Source organism: Homalodisca vitripennis, chromosome 4 (genome assembly GCF_021130785.1).
Source record: "Homalodisca vitripennis isolate AUS2020 chromosome 4, UT_GWSS_2.1, whole genome shotgun sequence".
NCBI lineage: Eukaryota > Metazoa > Arthropoda > Insecta > Hemiptera > Cicadellidae > Homalodisca > Homalodisca vitripennis.
The window spans coordinates 64160259-64181184 of NC_060210.1; the positions used below are offsets into that span (position 1 = coordinate 64160259).

General features: G+C 32.8%; 1 protein-coding gene across 1 annotated transcript; it reads left to right on the forward strand.

Moving 5' to 3' along the window:
* Window positions 1-2832: 2832 nt before the first annotated feature.
* On the forward strand, window positions 2833-17521 carry LOC124359408 (methionine aminopeptidase 1-like). The gene is made up of 8 exons (XM_046812126.1): window positions 2833-2992; window positions 5190-5241; window positions 6310-6554; window positions 7982-8204; window positions 8418-8549; window positions 12452-12595; window positions 14534-14599; window positions 17291-17521. Exons 1-8 carry the CDS (start codon window positions 2879-2881, stop codon window positions 17455-17457), a joined length of 1143 nt encoding a protein of 380 aa, XP_046668082.1. The 5' UTR covers window positions 2833-2878; the 3' UTR covers window positions 17458-17521.
* The last annotated feature ends 3405 nt before the right edge of the window (window positions 17522-20926 follow it).

The window sequence follows — 20926 nt, forward strand, 5'->3', positions numbered from 1 at the left end:
AGGTCACTGAGACGTGAAGCTACTGCCAGCTACATTTCCAAGTCCTTGATAAAATCCAAGGCGATCTGGAATGTGATCAATAGCGAAAGGAAGTCCAAACAACAAGAACCTGAGGACGTAACATACCTGATGGTAAGAGACATACTCAGAGTTGAAGATCCTATGGAGCTTGCTAATTGTTTCAATGTCCACTTCTCATCTGTAGCTGAGGAGATTCTTAAGATCATTCAAGACCGGAAACCCCGTAGTGAACAGCATACAGAACTTGATGTGGCAACCCCAATGACAGCGTTGATTCCTACCTTTCAGCAAGAATTGCTCAACACTATTAGCAGTCTAAATAGCAAGACTTCATCGGACCTAGATGATTTCTCCTCTATTATGGTCAAGCACTGCCAAGAAGAATTGTTGACACCTCTGCTGTATATAGTCAATTTAAGTTTGTCTCAGGGCATCTTTCCGAGCAAGATGAAAACGTCAAAAGTGATTCCATTACATAAGAAAGGTAGTAGACATGAGTTGGGGAATTACAGACCTACCTCCTTAGTGTCTACCTTTTCTAAACTTATCGAGAAGATTGTCCTGATTAGAATCGCAAATCACCTGGAAAGCAACAGGATCAGTCTAAATAGCCAACATGGCTTGCAAAAGTATAAGTCCACTGTCACAGCTCTAGTCGAGATGGTTGAATAGGTTGTGGATAAGCTCGAAGATGGGGAGAACATTACCAGTATATACCTTGATCTAAGTAAGGCTTTCGATTGCCTTAGCCACAGTCTTGTCTTGACAAAGCGTGAAGAACTTGGCTTTCAGAGTGTCGCCTTAGAATGGTTCCAGAGCTATTTGACAGGCCGAACCCAACTTGTTGAACTGAAGAAGAAAGTGAATGGGAGAATTACTACATGCAGGTCACAACTGCTACCTGTTACAAGGGGCGTACCCCAGGGGTCTGTTTTGGGGCCAGTAATATTCACTCTGTTTACATATGACCTTCCATCATACACTGTTCCATTCATCAAATCAATCATGTACGCCGATGATACTGTGCTCGTTGCCTCAAGCAAAACCATAGAAGATATAGAAGTGAAATCCTACGTTGCACTTAACTTGGCCATTGAATATTGCTCCATGAATGACCTCGTCTTCAATGAAGGAAAAACCAAGCAAATGAATATGGGCAACAAGAGAGACGAGATCAGAGGGTGTCAAGGTCTTCAGGTCGTCGAAGCTACAAAACATCTTGGCTTAATTATAGACAACAGACTGTCATGGGTTGATCACGTGGACGAGCTGTGCAGAAGACTAAGCAGTGCTATATTCGCTCTGAGACGCATTAAATCTATTAGTACAGTAGAAGCCCTTAAAATCCCTTACCACTCCCTCTTCGAAAGTCACCTCAGGTATGGGATCCAGCTTTGAGGAAGCACCTCTCTCCATAACATCCAACGTGTGCTAGTCCTGCAAAAGAGAGCACTAAGAGTAATGGCTGGCCTGAACTGGAAGGAGAGCTGTCGAGAGCCTTTCAGAAAGTGGCGCATACTTACTGTGGTGAACATTTACCTGTTGGAGGTGATCTCGCTAAATAAGACTGTTTTACTGAATGTATTAATTTTTGACACAATTTCAATCTTTAAGATTGTAAATAAAGAATCTCTCTCTCTCTCTCTCTCTCTCTCTCTCTCTCTCTCTCTCTCTCTCTCTCTCTCTCTCTCTCGCCTAGAAACATCCCCCAAACGGAATGTAATTTCCTCCAAATCCTGAGAACTTCTGATGCAAAAATTAATCATTTGAGTTTTCACGTTATTTACTACGAGTTGGTTATGCTGAAACCACAGAGATATTTTTTGTGTTTCTTCAGAAGCCAGAGTCATGAGGTCCAAGTGGTTTGGGGCTTTCACTGCGAGGGATGTATCGTCTGCAAAAAGACAAATTTTGGCATTGGGACCAGAGATGCAGTTTGGAAGGTCATTCACAAACAAGAGGAACAGGATTGGTTCTAGTACTGAACCCTGCGGGATTCCTCTTAATAGGCTGTTCTTTGACAGCTATAGCTGTCCAAAAAAGGAAGCTGAACTGATTGCGTCCTCCCACGTAGGTAAGATGAAATCCAACAGTATGATACACCTCTAATGCCAAGTAGGTGGAGTCTTTTTAGCAAAATGTTGTGATTAACCATATCAAAGGCCTTGGTCAAGTCGAAAAACAATCCCATAGCTGAATTGCCCGAGTCTAGAGCTTGTGTCAAAAATTAAATAACAGAGTCAACTGCGTCAGAGGTTGATTTTCCTTTAATGAAACAAAACTGACTTGCAGAAAGAACTCCATTCCTCGCCAGAAAAGACAACAATATATCCAGAAACATTCTCTCAAATATCTTAGAAAAGGTTGTAACGAGCGAAATAGGTCTGAAATTACTACAAACGTTCCTCGCTCTTCTCTTGTACAGAGGGTGGACTACAGTGTGTTTTTGTGAATTAGGAAATTCACGCACTGAAAATACAATTAACTTTAAAGATATTTAAACAATACATATAGATATACGTGTCTGTGTGTGCGTTCGGTTAAATATATATATATATATATATATATATATATATATATATATACATATATATATATATATGTATGTATGTATATATATATATATATGTATGTATATATATATGTATGTATATATATATATATATATATATACATAAAACCTAACGAAACATTAAAGTCTAAGATGTCGAGCTGCATTTTCGTTGAGTGGGTATTTGTGTTTATATCTTCTATGTTCCATAGAAGTATTAAAGACGTTACAATATGTTAAAAAAAGAATCAGAGAATTTACTTTTAACTTTTAGAAGTGAAGAGGTAGAGCCGTAGAGGTATTAAAATGGCTTCGGCTGCATCTAGAGTATGTGAATCACCCGGGTGCAATGAAATTGCGAAATTACAGTGTCCAACTTGTGTTAAACTAGGAATTCAAGGTTCATATTTTTGTTCACAGGTAATTTTTTAGTTTTCATAACATACACTTTCTTTATAACACTAGGTATTTTGCCTTAACCTGCTTTATTTACAGAACCTAGGCTTAGTTCTATTTTTAGTACACCTAAGCAAGGATTATGAACTTTCTGAGATAAGCCTATGTTCTATAAACAGATCAATGTAATATTTACTGAACAGATTTTAGAATAAAAATAACCCATTTTTGACAATACCATAAGGTTTTGTTAATGATAGCATTGCAAAAAGGTTGCCTCTATTCAGTAGCCATAATATATTGATAAAATATTAAAAAATGTTTTAATAATATAAAGGTTAAGCATTTCTTAACTTAAGTATTTGTGAAGTTAACTGTCAGTGTCTGTAACTATTATTTTGATGTTTTACCTTATGCTATTCATCCTCCCGAATATTAATAGTAGTCTACAGATATGACTTGAGAGTGATTTCAAACAGGCTTTGGTAATGGGTACTCCAAAATAATGAAGTAGCTTAGACTGAGGACACTAACAAACATTTTGTTTTGTCTAAAAAAAAGATTAAGGCCATTAGTCTTAACCCTCTGGCTCTGGTAGTTAGCCCATTTCCCATGTCTCCTTTATTATTGAGGCCTATATGTATGTTTCTAGGCCCTACGGTTAGTATATGACATGCATTTTTACTCCCTTTTCAACTCCTTAGGAGGATTAAACAATCCAATTTTGTAAACTTTTCACAATGCAGTTAATAGGTACTTGTGGAGGAATCAGTATTTTTGTAACTAGCCTATTTCCATGTAAAATCATCGCTGAACATGAATCAGAAAAGTTCTTGTCTTATCGGAAAAGTCTTTAAATCTCTTTAATGCTAATGCTCTATAAAGTACAGTGTTCATGTCTCTAACCTGTTGTAATGGATCAGTCCATTATCTGCAGGTCCTTTGTGCCTGGAGGGGTGTTCTTTGAATATTCCAAATCCAACAACGACAGCTGTTAATAGCAGAGCCATAGAGAGTTAAATTTGAGGTTTCATAATCAGCCTTGCAGTGGCATAATTAGTTATACAAATGTTGAGTTGGCAGCATTTTAACCTTCCACTATTGCAGTGTCTGAAATCTGATGCTGTCATTCCTGAAACGTGGAATCAATGTCCATCTAAGCAAATTTCAGACTGCATTAAATGGAAGGTGAAATTAAGCTGAACTCAAAATCTGTATTAAATCAACCCTTCCCACCATAGCTACATTATAGTTATAAATAAATATGTTTAACTATTACAGTGGTGAGCAATACATTATTTTTAATAGAAAAACATTATTGCATTATTATGTTACATTATTTATCTATAGAAAATTTTAAGAAACAAATTAATGTATTTCTTATACCATAGGCCTAGTCTTTATTGTTTTTCATCATTAAAATACAGTAAAGCATTATCGTCGTAGTTCCAGAATATTAATTTCCAAATAAGCTAAGGAAAAATACTTTTTTACAAGTATTGTATCAACTTCAGGTTTTTTTCAATTTGAATTTATTACAATTACTAAACTGTTTTTATTAACATTTATGATAATCATGTGTTGAAACGACCTAATAAACTAAAAATGTTAAATTCAGGTGTCGAATGAAGCTAACATAGTAATCCTCTATGGAGGTTTAGCATGGTTACCGCAGCCTGCACTGATTGTTGCGGAAATTTTATTTTACCCTTCTACAGATCTTTGCAAAAAACATTTTTATTATTATACAACAAATTTTAAGATTTAATTTCTATTTAGCACGAAATATGCTTGATTATAATAGTTGTGGGAAATATTTATGCAATAAAATATTCACAATACCTAAAGGGTCAGTTCATATGAACTGATCCAATAATGGTTGCTTGACCATTTTAAAATATTTGGATTTTTTATATGTTTTTACTATAGTCATAAGAGGTTCAAAAATTATTATTAAATAATTTGATCTTACACTGTTTATGCGTGGCGGCCTCATTTTATTTTCATGAGAATCTAGCGATTTTATGCTTCGCTGACATTAGGGTTAAATTGAGTCTTCACACAAACACCATTCTTTTCAAAAAGATATCTTCTACAATATTTGTTATTATCTTTATAATTATAAGTACAAAATTCTATTCCCAAAATAGCCTTGATTGGTGATTAAATTTTAAAAATCAATAAATTGTTGGACTAATACCATTATTATGACTTTTTACAGGAATGCTTCAAAGGAAATTGGAAAGATCACAAAGTGTTACACAAAATTGCAAGTAAGTTTATTTTATGAATAGAGCCAAACTTCTGTTCATTTCAGTTAAAGTTCTTTATTACCAGCTAGTTAATTAGAGTTATTATATATTTAAAATGTTGTAGCATTAACAGTAGTAAGAGATTAATCCTCTATTTAAAAAAATGCTTACCACCAAAGGAAAGTTTATTAAAGTTGTAAATACAACTGTTTTGATTTTTTTTAGGGGTTAAGCATGCATCTAACATAATAAATCCAGTATCATAATCCTGAACATGCCGTAACAACAGAAAAGTTGTATGTGAACATGTTACCTGAATACATAGTTATGGTCAGTGTCTGTAATTCTGCTATTCCTTGAATCATCTCAATAAAACACTTAACAAAATGTGATTATATTTTAATTAATTTTAAGTAGATTTTGTGTACCAGAGCCCAAACTACCCTCTTTCTAAAGTTTGTAGATATAAGCACTATATTAAGTGGTTTGTAGATTGATATCTGTCCCCCAAAAACCCAAAAATACTTCTTTCAACTGAGTTGGAAGAACTATTTCAGATTTTAATTACTTGCTCAAGTTATTTAATGTCAAATTTAATATATCTGTCAAATATTCCACTAGTTGCTATATATAATATACTAGGGGAGCTACACAGTTTTGGGTTATTTGGCACACCTTTTAAGCAATGATACATGTATCCACTTTATCCCTCTATCAAATCAAAATTACACCACTTTTTTTAAATTTATTTAAAATGCAAATTTTTAAAATATGAATGTTAGTTGAGTATTTACAAAACTTTGTAATGCTTTATGCTTGCAACAGAGAACTCATTGTTGAACAAAAAAATAAACTTTGTTCTAAAATGACTTCTGACATTCAATCAGGTCCTGTTCTAAAATGACTTCTGACATTCAATCAGGTCCCTTCTTAGAACACCACAAGTATGGCCGTTTACTTTTATCTGGGTTTGCAATTAATGAATAAATACGATTATAAACTTACTTTAATTTCATTACTAATCTAATTTGTCACCATCCCACTTTTTCTTTTCCTATGGAAGGAAGTCAGTACTCGCCCGTGTTACAGAAGGTGAGGGTGTAGAAGGTCCAGGATATCCGGACCAGTACGACCCATGGCCACATCAAAAATTTACGGGAAAACTGCGGCCATTCCCCCAGACGCCTGCACGGTGTGTGCCATCCCACATCCCCCGCCCTGACTACGCCACTCATCCCACAGGGCTACCCGTATCGGAACAGCAGGTCAAACAAGTTGCTCAAATAAAAACACTGTCAGATGAAGAGATTGAGGGCATGAGAGTCGCTTGTAAGGTAAGAGATATTAGGTTGTTATAATACAGTTATAAACTTCAGATCTCAAAATGTTTCAAGTGCTTGTAGGTTTATTAAATATTGAAATGAATGTAATTTGTTATATTGTATTTTGTAACTGAATAAACTCATTGTTTTTATTTCAATTTAGATACAGTATACTCTTCATTATTCAGAGAGAGTTTGTATGTTGTGGGGATTAACCATGGCATCTGTGGTAATAGAAATTACATATGAAGCCTAAGTAAATTTAACTTTGAATTAAGTCAATTTAGTAAGTTTTCTAATTACTGCAACTTATTAAAAGTAATTAGATATGTTATGCAACAATGTACTGCAATACTGAACAGTACAGTTATATAGGCATTGGACTGTTTTTTTATTGTTAACACGCTAGAGTCGCACCTGCAGCAGTTTGTAGCAATTTTCAAAATTCTGTAGTATTATTGTGATTAACAATATCAGTGTTTAGGAACTCGTCTGATCTCTTTTCATATATTTCTTCACAACATCTTCACATCTGTTCTGTAACTATCTTTTCAAAGTTATTAACATTTTGTTGTCCCCTTCACACAATTCCATTATACAAACATTTATATTTATAAATACAATCACTCACTTATAAACTGAATTTACATTTTGCTAGTTGTTCTTTGATTAGACATATTTTCTTTTGAAGTACAAACAAATCTTTTTATTTCCATGCTTAAAAAAGCACCTGCAATTAGCTATCACTTGACCTCCTGCGTTGCCTAAATTTTACAGCAAATTTCACGATACTTGCAATCTATGTTTTATTGACACAGTTTTGTTTGCAGTTAAATTAAAGTACTATATTTTGAGACACGGTTAGTCAAACTAATCACAAGATATTTTGAGATTTCCTACTGAAGTAAAACCAAAAAATATGATGAAAAGTGAGCATGATAAAATTACCCTCTTGCAACCTTTTACGTGTTAACCTCAATATAGGTTTTCTATTGATCTTTCAAATGTACTAATAAATTGACTATAAAGTAAATGTTTTTATTTTCAGTAAGTAAGTAATTAAAGTTTTTTGGATTTCTTAATATGTATGACAAATTAAATCTACACAATTAAAATACATTGTTGTGTTCTATGTTTATTTTTGTAATATATTATCTTATTTGTGTAGGATATTTTCTGTATGGTTGTATGTATTTGTTAACAATCCTGCAAGTTTATTTAATTTGAACTACAATTTTATAAATTTCTTTTATTTAACTTTGAAATATAAATTATAAAATCAACTCAACACAGTATTATTTAAGAAATAAACAAATATAATATGAAATAACTTGCAATCAGTCTGTTGTATCTACAATATTAAAATAGGTTTAAGTCTGAGGCAAGACAACCTCTCCCTTTCACAGAAATCTATAAGCCATCCAGCAATTTATTTTTAGTTGGGCAGAGAGGTGCTAGACGAAGCGGCCAAGGTGGTCGATGTCGGTGTGACAACAGATGAGATAGACAGAGTCGTCCATGAAGCTTGTATCGAACGGGACTGTTATCCGTCACCACTCAACTACTATCAGTTCCCCAGATCGTGTTGTACCTCTGTTAACGAAGTAATTTGCCACGGCATTCCGGACCTGAGGCCTCTTGCCAACGGTGATATCTGTAATGGTTAGTCAATAATAATATTATATTTTGCTAGTGGAAAATTGTTGTATTTGCCAAATTTTCTCTTTATCAATAAAACATGTAGTTAACGTCTAGTTTATATAATGTCAAATTATGTGTAGTAAAAAAACTTACAGAAGTATTAAGAAAATATTGTGTTACTATATATTTTCAAGTATAGAGGAGAGTCAGTAATTTGAGTATTTTATATTGCAGTGGACGTGACAGTGTATCATCGTAACTTCCATGGAGACCTCAACGAGACGTTCTTGGTGGGAGATGTGAGTCCAGCAGCCAAGAAACTGGTCCAGGTCACGTGGGAGTGTCTGGACAAAGCGATTAACATTGGTAACTTTGTGTACATGCTTCCCCAGTTTTAGAGGATCTATACACAAAATTGTAATGTAGTAATGGTAATAAGTTTTTTTAACTTCAAACGTCTTTAAGTATAATGAGAAAGGTATGTAGGCTTCACAATTTTGTATAAAAACAATTATTTTATTATGTTTTTTAAAATTTTTCCCTATGTACTCAAAGGGTTACAATTAATTTACCTTAAAATTAAGCTATCGTGCACCCAACGGGGTACACAATAGTCTGAGGTATTTATTAAGTGTGGGATCAAATTTAATAAACCACCAAGATAGGCAAACAATAAAAACGCAATAATGAAATGCATAGCAACGCGTACCCCATTGGGCGCACAACGCACTTTACAGATGCCGAACGGGTACACTACGGCAGTTGTGAAAGTTCGCATGTACCCGATGAGGTACACGTCGTCGTGAATATGTTAAGAAAACTTATTCCAGTAGTTAATGATACTGAGAACATAATAGAATTTTTAATACAAAAATAGGAAAGGATGTACATGTGTAGAGATCGGAAAAACCCACAAAATCTCGACATAATTTTGTTATTAGTCTCAGCGCTTATGATTCCAGTTTAAAATTATGTATTAGTTATGGGTATATATAGTCAGGATTACTTTTAGAATAATTTCTCTAATTACTTAAAAATTTGTTTATTAAAAAGCAGTTAATTAAAACTTCATGATTAAAATTGGCATTTAACCCTTTGAGTGCCACAGCGTCGCTAATTTTGACGCTACAAAAAGTGCATAAAGTGCCAGCGTCGCCAATTTTGACGTTTTGTATTTCGATAGTATTTTATATAGTACAAGATTATTTTGGCCAAATAATCAGACGGCTGTATTCAATAGGTTCCAAACTATCAATAAATACGAGTTTTATGTTGTTTCTCTACTATTTTATCTGTGAAACTTATGTTGTTTGTGTACTTATCAAGATGCCACTATTTTTGGACGAGTTTTCCTTATCGGGGACAAAATAAATTACATTGTTAAAAACAACTGACTTTATTTAACCTATTTTGGAATGTACAAGTTATTACGACAATCAATTAAATCAAAAACTATAAGAACAACGTTTCATTATTCGGAAATGTCAGGTCATTCGTGTGTGTCTATTTGGAGACGATTTCAAGATAAGAAGTATGACTCATCGAGTATTTTTCGATTCATTATGGAAGAAGGAACGTATAATGAAGTTTATTTTGATCTCTGATAAGGAAAACTCGTCCAAAAATAGTGGGCTGTGATAAGTACCTGTACGATGATTCTGTCTTACAGTCACGTGACGTAGCGGACGAGTACCGTGTTGCGTAACGGCCTTTCTTGTTGTTTATGTGCCGATAACCAAGCATTTGAGTAAATACAAAATAAAATAGTAACTTATATAGTATTTTACTGTATTTCTTTACAAAAGTAATGTATGATTTGAGTTGTGTTCAAGCGAAAAACGTGAATTTTTCAGTGTAAATATTATTAGGGTTATTATTTAGTAAATGTAAACTTTTATGTAAATATGTTAGCAAGTATTAGTTTCTAAATTTACTAATCATAATTATTTGTGTTGTATTAATGTTTTATTAGATTTATTGGGAAAACTACATCATTACTAAGTAATTTCTAAACTCTGACAAATGAAGTACAGTTTATAAAATGTCGGTACCGGGCAGCATTTTGTTAATACATATAATGCCATGTTTTTAAAATTCTAGAATAAGATATTACACATGGGTTTTATTTATAATCATATGGCCTTTATCATGGTATAAAGAAAAAAAATCTTAAAAATACCGTATACACACACATTAGGTCGAAACTTAACTTTTTATACAAAAGTAAAACACTTTTTTTATAAATACTGAAATTTTTATATTTTTAAAATCAAATTTTATTTGTAACGATATGTATCATATTCTGCATTTAATAAGAAAAAAAAAACAACAACAAAATGATGGAAATCTGTTTGGTAGTTATTTTACAACAGCTTTTTTCCCAAAAGCTTACAAATATGCGAAAAACAGAGTGGCACTTTATGCATATGCCTTCGGAAAGTACCCGTGGCACTCAAAGGGTTAATAAAATAATCTTTATATGAGATGTTAAATATTTAATTTCCAATTGCTTAAATAAAGCGAAGCTATGTAAGCAATTGGAAACTGAACTAAAAAAGGATTAAAAGTTACTGAAGACTTCCTCGTGTCACTTTCTGTTACTATTGGCACAGACTAAAAGTGAAAACTGTAAGTAAACTATTTTCTGTTAAATATTAAATTTCTATTGAAAGTAGTCTTTAACTAATATTAAAGTAACTTGTACTCTCTTGCAATGTTGCATTATTAACCTGTTGACGAGTGCCGCAAAACATACCCAAATGAGTGTGCACAGCATTTGCCGTTTGGTCCCATATGAGGGAGCACGGCATTTTCCGTTCAGACTAATGACTGTCAGTTCGTTTTCACTGACTTCCTGTGACGTCTAGCAGATTTTTGGAACTTTTAAGTTGTTCCTAATAGTGTCTCTGTACAGTGTTGCTAGTCCTGTATTGTGATGCCACCTGGTGATAACTTTTAAAACTATTTTACGGTGACGGGACACAAGACCCGCTACGCCTCCAAGGTCGCCATTTTATAAGGCCACTCCCCCAGAATGACACAAAGAGGCGTAAACTACTCAGGCAGTGCTGTGTGCAAACACACCACTCGAACTGGACAAAGAAGAATAGAAACCAGCTATGAATGTTCAACATGTGATGTCGCCCTTTGTATATATCCTTGTTTTGAGCAGTATCACACACTAGTAAAGTTTTAAAACGAGATTACTGCTTTTAACAATCTACAATGTATTTTTATATGCATTTAAACTATAATAAACAAGTTTATTAACATTTAAAAGATTTTGTTTATTTTACTCCATAAAAGTCTGTCACTGGTCAGTGAGGTACTCAGTATGGACCGTCATAGCAGCACGGCAAATGCCGTGCGCACTCGTCAACAGGTTAATTCAGTACATTCCGATTTCGTCTGAGTTTTTTGTATCAATATAGTACAATAATCCCTGTAAAAGAGAGCTAACATTAGTGGACAACAAATTTCCCTTATAAAAATTGTAATTCGACTATAAAATTTCTACTTACTTACGAAATCCCTTGTAGAATGGATTTCGAAAAAAGAAAGACCGGGTACACCACTAAAATAATCCGCTGAACACTGAAAAAAGACTAAAAACCTAAATCGCCTAATCTGACCTATTCTAACCATTAGTAGTTGTTGTGTAACTGCTCACCCAAAGTTGCTAAATCCCGTTTATTATCGGTGGCCTCTGTTTAATCGTAAAGTACCTTCAATTCTTTACTTGTATAAACATCTTTTGATACAAAAATGTAATGCCATGTTTAAAATTGTCAAAACCGTAACCATATATTATTAGGTGGGGAAAGAGTGGAGTGATTAAAGAAATTACATTATTTTTACACCCTAATATGTAAGAACAATTATAATAACACAATATGTAATAATAAGAAAGAAACTCATATTGTTGTATTATCTATGGAGTCTGTTATAATACTTCCTATTATTTAAATAATCTTACCACATAGGTCCTCCCTACATAACATCACTCCCACACTCCATTAGACCTTTAAACTACCTCTGTGTCTTGTACTCTCTTCATTCTATTTGTAACCTTATCTTAATTTTTTCTATCTTGCATGGTTTTTTTATTTTCTATTCACTCCTCTTTGCCTTATTACCTTTAACAATCTTATACATTTTTTGTTATTTGTATTCTTTATGTATTATAGGTGTTATATACATATGTTCACAAATTCTAGCCTAAGCTGAACTGCTTTGTGAAGTAGGCATTAATGAAATTTTGGTTTCAGTGAGGCCGGGAGAGAAGTACCGTGAGATTGGCAACGTGATTCAGAAACACGCTCAAGCTCATGGGTTCTCTGTGGTGAGGAGTTACTGCGGCCATGGCATCCATCAGTTGTTTCATACAGCGCCTAGTATACCGCACTACGCCAGTCAGTATCATATACCATCACTTTTTTTATACTATATATTGTTTATAATATAATTTTAATCTGTTTATTGTTCAACAGTCTATTTCAGAATTATTAAAATAGGTTTAACCCTTTGAGTCCGTTAGCATATCATGGCATAAGCAATCTGTAAAAACCATTATTTGTTATCATAAATAATATGGCATTTTTGGTTTTGTATACACTTTTTTACATATTGATGTTAAAAACACAATACCAAAATATATTCAATTTTTATTCCTTATATTGTAATTTACCACTAGTACACACAACTTTGTACACAATTTCCTGTTAAATAACAGGGATGCCACAGGTGTATCCTTTTTGAATGACATCAAACACACCTGAGATAAGTTATGATTACTAGAAGATATTCCAATCTCCTGATCCATTTGAGATTAAATAGACATTAGGTTTATAGAGCAGTTTTTTGGGTTACTGAAGTTGGAAAATGAAACCGTTTTTAAATTACCAATGAAATAACTTGAATTGATTTCTAAATATGAATGCTACTAAAGTTGAAGTCTGCAGTTTTTTAATTATGTATATAATAAGATAATTTTGAAACAGTAGTTACATACATATTATTCTTTCAGTATGCATGGTTTAAGAGCTTCAGAGGCCTTTTTAAAACCTGGCTCTTATTTCAGGTTTTGCACTTATAGGGGCACTATTAGTTCTGAATTATATTGAATATAATGAATTACATTTCCAACACCATAATTGAGTTTGTTTTGTTGCTCTGGTAAAGAAAATATACAATACGTAAGTCTAAAAAGCCTATTTCAGCACAAAAGTGTCTATTACTTCCTGTTTAAGGTATTTCTGGTGCCATAGTTTATTTTGCCTTGTTGTCCAAATTAAGAATACTTATTACATATGTAGAATTTGGTCAAAAAGTGTCTTCTAGCTATTGTAATCTACTTCCAGTCCTAAGATATCCTGTTGGCATGGTTGATTTGACATAGGCTTGAGGAGCCTCTTTCAGTCAAAGAATTACCTCCAGTGCTTATAATCTACTTCTAGTATAAGGGGAAAAGAACTAAATCCTCATTAAGTTCATGCAACATACAAAATAGTTGTTTATAACAGTTTTTGTGTGTTAGAAGTCATGTTGTTTTTGGACTGTTATGTCGGAAAGAATGGCTCGTTAAGGAATATTAGTGTCTATTACTCTGTTTTTCCTTAGGCTACTGTAAAAATGATAACAATATCAAAGAGGTCAACCAGTTTGGAGTACGTTATGTGCAAACATTCACAGTTTTGTTTATAAAAGCAGGTTTTATAATAGTGTTTAAGAGTATTTTCAATGTAATAAATTGTTTGTTTGTTACTGGCCCAATCTGGAGTAAAAGTGATGTAGTAACTTTGTCTTTGCTATCCGCATTACTACTACTGATTAAGTGTTACATCAAAGTATACTTAATATTTTCTAAAACTTACAGTTAGAAGAATGTCTTCACTGAAATTTTTTTCTATATTGATAAACTCTGTGTTCAACAGTGATTATAGAAAAGGTTAAAATAGAAGTGTTGTTACATTTTCAAGATTATATATTGTAAACATGTTTCAGTCTCTTTCACAAACTTCAGCGGACAGTGTCAGCAGGTGTTAAGTTTCTGTTGAATTAGAATTATGTTTGAGGAAGTTGGTCCAGCGATTCTCGAGTTTTGCTCTTACTAATACATTTACCAATAATTTTTATTTATGAAAGATAATTTTCACCAAAAATTAAATTAGAATAAAACTGATAGTTATAATATCATAATAGTAAAAATAACTATTTTGTGGCTTAGCACTCAGACCAGGAGAGTATCACTGCGAAATAAACTTGGGATTCAAAACATTCATCATGACTAAAGAAAAATACTTGTTCTTCTGTTCTCATTCCAGTGTTTGAAGTGTTTATTTATTTTTCAGAAAATAAAGCAGTGGGTGTCATGAAAGCAGGTCATTGTTTCACCATCGAGCCAATGATATCACAGGGTATGTCAGAAGTATGAGTTATTTTATCTATTATAAGGTGTTAATTATTTTATTTATTATTTTACTTTATATTTTATTCAAGCATTTGTTCAGACGAAATTCAAAAATAATATTAAATCTGTCTTTGTTATAAAACATTGTAAATTCAAACATACAATTTAAACATTTTTTGTAAGTTGTATATTACTCATTTTTTTTATACAAACACCTCATAAAAGTGGTGTTCGTATAACAATTTTTGAACACTGGTTATTGGTTGAGCATATTTTACTCATAATTTTGCTCAACCTAATTGTGTTCTCTTTCTTTAATTCCACCTCCAACAGTCCTGTGCTTATTTCAGGACCCTTAGTGTTCATAGGCATATCTTGATTGGCAAATGTCCATGTCCTTTACTAACTTTACTACTTTTGTTATAAGTGATTTTAGGATAGAACAACAATAGAATAGGCTTGACATGATTTTGGTTATTTACAAATATTTAAAGGATAACAGAAATATCAGTTAAAAAGTTGTCATCCTCCTACAACTCTACTATTCCTCCTGGTACTATTCCTTCACTATTCTTGTAAGAGTATTTGCACTCAGTGGGGACCTCGAACGATTTATAATATTTCATTACACGCCTAAATTACACACACACACAATTTGGTTCTAACAGAGCACTCGCCAAAACAGAAGACTAACAACTATGAAAACAAAGCGTCTTAGCTAAGACGTCATTGACAACCTGATCGTAAACTTTCATTATCGTTTCTAATTGGATCAGCTGTATCTGTGCACTATATAATACTTAACAGAAAGTATTTTTATTTTTTAATACGGATTGATATGAAATACACATAAAAATATTATGTATTATATATTTTCTTAAAAACGTCTGTTAAACAGGATGTTGGCAATTTATGCATATTTCTAAAACATCTGGTTACCTGGACGTTAACACTGAAAGGGTAAAATAACAGGATACAAGGTCTGAACATAAATCTCCGATCTGACACTGGTTGTAGTGTCGTTAATAAGGGTCTACTATTTATACAAATTTCGTATTTATTGGACATTTTGAGTGTGGATCACCGCACTTCTGAAGAATGTGGGTTAACATAATTTTATTGAATCGATGATTTCTATTTCAACTGTATTAGGTAGAACATTATTTTCCACTAGAATGCTTATGCTGTACTATATCAGCTTATTAATAAATCAATGGCTAGTGACTTGCATTGTGTATATATTTTGTACTGTGTTCTTAATGAATTACAATACACATTCATTTAAATTTGGATCAATTGTAAGTTTAATTGCTGGATATCGAGTCAAGTCACTTTAACTTTGCATTTATTATCATTCAGCCTTTTTTTCCAAAAATACAGGTTTTTTACAGTATATCTTGTTTTGAATATAAAATTCACTCACACACAAAAAACTAAATAAAAAACCTGGCTATCTTCCAAAATAAAAATTTCTTGTAATAAAAATTCTTCACAAAATCAATCTCAATCTTCTTTACAAATATTGATCAATGACTAATTACTATTTAACATTACTTTAAAAAGATTGAAAATTAAAATTTTTTAACATTAAATACTTGTTAAAATTGTAATAAATATTTAAATATATCAAAGCTATACAATATTAAAAGTTCAAAACTCCAAAAGGTTATAAATCTAAAAGTTTAAAATTACTCTGAAAGTCTCCTGAAGCTAAACAGTTGTGTTACACATTGATCAACATTAAACAGGAAACTTGTCATTTTAATATCTAACATTTTCAAGATTATCAAGTTACCAGGAAAATTATTATTTTTTTACAATTTAAATATTAAAATAAAATTTTGGAATCAGGCAGCGACTTGCAATTGATGACTATTGGAGATTTGCACAGGCACGCTAATTACTTTAATCTGGATGCTTCAGAGATCTTCGTAAACTGAACAAATTAATCAGCTTGAGCCTGAAGCTAGCAGAGGGTGGTGTAGGTAGGGATAGGTGAGATGGTCAGGCCCCAATGATTAAACATAAAACGAAAGTATCAACCCGGTCCGCTAACTGCATTTGGCCATGGTTCTGATCCAGCTGACGGTCCACTGACAAATACTAGACACAAGTACTTGTCTGATTCCAACAAAGGGGCTTAGTCATGGACCAATTGTCGCTAAAAACTGTACTGTATGGTACAGATTTCATCCTCCAAGACTGACGTCCATGGATGCACCAACAAATTTTCAACTTTAATAAAATTCTACTTATGTTACTATACTGTTTGTGTGCAAATAAATCATTGTAAAAAGAAATTATTTTCTTTCTGTGCATAAAAATTACCTGCAATTTTACCTTAACTGAAAGTCGCTTATATTTCTATTTCCCAGTGTGTTACATCATAACTTTTTTATGTTAAAACCTACTTAAACAAACACGTAGTTTGTTCAAAATAAAATGGTATATCATATGTATTAATTTTCCATTGTAAAATTATTTTTTCCATCCTAAAAAACTTGTTTATATAACAATTGTGTGAATATATGTATTTCAATGTATGCCTACTAATATTTTTCGTTTTTTAAACGCGCTAAATAAAATGTGATGAAACTAATGATAAAGATAATATCCTCTTTAAGAGATATAAAAATATATAAATGTTGTATTTTATTATATGATTACTCCCATACCTTACACCCGGATGATGATTTAGGGACTTGGCGCGATGAGCTGTGGCCCGACAAGTGGACAGCAGTGACAGCTGATGGAATGTTGTCAGCCCAATTCGAACATACACTGCTCGTGACTGACACTGGTGTGGAGATACTCACTGCGCGAGCCCAGCGCAACGGCCAGCCGTACTTCCTGGATAAGTTATAGTGCCTCTTATCTGTCTGCCAGCAGACTGCCAATGTGTATTTAATAAAATTCTTTGCATTGTTTTCATCCTGGTTTCATTTTCCTAATTTATTTAACAATTACTGTATTCAATGTGTTACATACTTAAGTATCCGCATCATCCCACCTTTGACGTAATTTTAACAATAGTTTCAATTTCTTTATTTATCATTGTGTTTTGAATAGTCACTTAATTAAGTTTAAAAAAACTTTGTCCTATCACTTAATCCATTTCTTCAATATTAGTTTAATATTTTATTTATGCCACCTTATGATTTATACAATTCCATTTAATTAATGCACAGTAAACCTAACACAGTTAGTACTTGATGCATGCTGAATTATCAAATATGCTGGATTATTGGATATATATATATATGAAATTAAAACATTTATTTTCTCTTCACAATCAATGAATTTTAACAAAACAATAATATTATTTTCCTATACCTAGTTTTTGGCCAAATAAAGTGTTAATTGCAATATATGTTTATATTCTTAAAAAAAAATGATACAATAGAATTCATAAAATGAACCAGAAATATAAGCTGTTGCAGAACTGTTGAGAGAATAAATTGCACATGCAAGAGAAGATAAGTTCTTCTGTTTTTGTGCGGGAGTCATCAATATTTTATATTTTCAATTTTGATTTTTACTGGTGTCTCCTGTTAGCGTAGCCACAGAAATACACACACATACAACACACACCCGCGCACAGTTACTATTACAGACACCCATGAAGCCTCAACCACACATACGATATGAAAACATGCTATCACATATAAAGCATGTGTATACTATTATCACACGTAATATTATTGCATGTAACATCTCTGATCACCTCCGTCTCCCTCACACTATCCTTTTTTTAGCCATAACTATTTGGTTGTGTCTCTCTACTACTTTTGAGGCAAAAATAATTTACGCAAAAGTAAATTTACTTATACAAATTTGTTTTACAATAGATTTTCTTTAGAGGAACATATTATTTTACTTGTTATTATTATTATTTTTTTCATAAAATGTAGGTAGTAACTAGAGTAACACAGTAAACAATTGTTCTAATTGATTAATATCATGATTCAAGAGCCAAACCTTGACATGGTTTTTTAAGGTTCTCATTGTATGTGAACTTTTAATGTAAACGAGTGAACTATTGAAAAACTTGGGTCCAAGGGATATAAAAGACTTCTGCAACACAAAGCTATTCACTTTAGTTGGTCTGATGGTATCCATTTGTCTGATAATATATTCTCCACGTCTTGTTTACAGAGCAACAGTGACTCTTGGATTACCACTAATTTGGAAAAATGAACATAACACTTTAAAGACAAAAATGCCGCAGTGGAAATATTTTTAGCTTAAATATTTTTCAGAAAAATAATTCTGATAAATGATTTCTGAATAGTTGTCATTTTGTTTAAATGTGATAAAATGCACTGCCCCAGCATGACAGTCCATAGTTTAATTTAGAGTGAACAAATGCATGATACATTTTTATTAATACATCGTCATGACAAAGTTGTCTAATAAAATAAAATTTTCTAAGAACTGCCAGTAGATATGTTCTAATTATTTTTAACTGTACTTTCCACATAATTGAAAGTTTGAGTTAATGAAAAATGTATATATGATTTCTGAGCATTTAATGCAAGTCCATTGTTACTTAACCATAATCGAAGATCGTATAGATCTTGTATGTATAAGTCGTTTAGTTGGGGCGCTATAAGATAAAGCTGTATTATCAGCAAACCCAGTTACTTTACCATAAAAGAGAAATAATGTTGACTTTATAAATAAACAAATAATCAGAGTAAAGTATGTTTTATTATTCAGATATAACCTTCAGGTAGTCATTAATATGGATCTATAAGAACTATTTTTAACGGTCTATATTTACGATGCATAGTCTATTATCACAATTGGGTGGAACAAGGTCAAGGGTATGTTCATCTCGTATAATATGTACCGTACTGCCATGCCACTACCATCTTTTGCTTGTCTACCACCAAGATAGATGAAGGCGAGTCAAAATCCAGTCTGTGGAGTTTGCCCTAAAAGAGTGACAAATAGCTCTCGGGGAATTAAGTAAGAGGGAAACTGTGCGAAATGGTATTATTTTGAATGTGGTGGAAAGTCAAAAAGTGAATACTCCTTTTCAAAAGGCGAAAAGCCAAATTTTTTGTGTAATAATAGTTATGAACTACAGGAGCAACTTAACAGTACAGTGAGTAACCTTCGTTTCAGAAACTGTTTCTGAAAATTTTCACGTAAATTGTGAATGTTTTGATAGATCAGATATTTGATCTAAGAATCAACGTGAACTTCAGTTGGGTGTAATGAGGGCTGAAAATGCTAAACTTGTTTCTATCTTGAACAGTCATATGGCCATTGGTGACATTTTAACAAATTATTCTAACCATTTGACTTATGCTAGTGTTTTAAGGTCTAGCTCTGATAATTTAAGTTCTTTGACTGTGATAGACAAGTTTAATGAGGACAGTAATGTTAAAATTGATGGTACAGTTCGTAAACAAAACTTTACTATGGCAGGGAATAAACCTGATTTCTTGTCTGCTAGGAAAGTCACACAATAAAATGCATTGCTACCACCTGCTTCGGTAAGAAAGAAAATAACTTCTGAAAATGTAAAACACAAGTTTATCAAGTCGGCAGTGGTTGGCACTGGCTGTGAATCTGGAAAAGGGCAGGCTGAGCTACATGGAAATAACTCTATGCCCCAGGATCGATTAATTCTTTAGCTTTGAGTTCGGTTTCGACGGTCCGTGGTGGTGAGGAACCGTCTGATTATGATGCAAGGGAGCCCGAGTCTTCTGAAACAAGAAAGGAGAATGCAAATAACCTGTTTGTTGAGGTTAATTACAAAATGTCGGGTCAGAGTAGGCCCAGGATAGGTAAAATATGTCTGTTTTAGACTGGTAGTGCTACTGTTAACAGTAAGAAATTAAAAATTGTTGAAAAAAACAGACGTTTTCGTTTCAAGATTTTATGAAGATATGGAGTGTGAAGATCTAAGGCAATACCTGAAAGACAGTTCTGATGGTGGTAATTTTGTCATAACAAAATTAAAAACCAGGTACCCTGGCCGCAGTTCCCTTTCAAATCGGGGTTCCTCTCTTTGGGACAAGGTTTATGACCCGGACTTTTGGCAAATGGGAACCTATTTGAGTCGATTTATGTACCCACATAAAAGTGATTCAGTACCTTCTTTTTTGGATCCCAGTCAAGGGACAAATAGAGGGAAATAGATCTTTCACTTTTAGGTGATGTTCTGGAGCAAAAGTCTAGTAGCTAACAATTTAATAGTAACTGAACTTTGTGTTCATAGGCCTAACCTGAAAGTTACCTCCTGTGATGCAGATACAATAATTGGGTGTAATTTTAATTTTAAATGGACTTTTTGGAATGTTTGTAGTTTAACGAATAAACT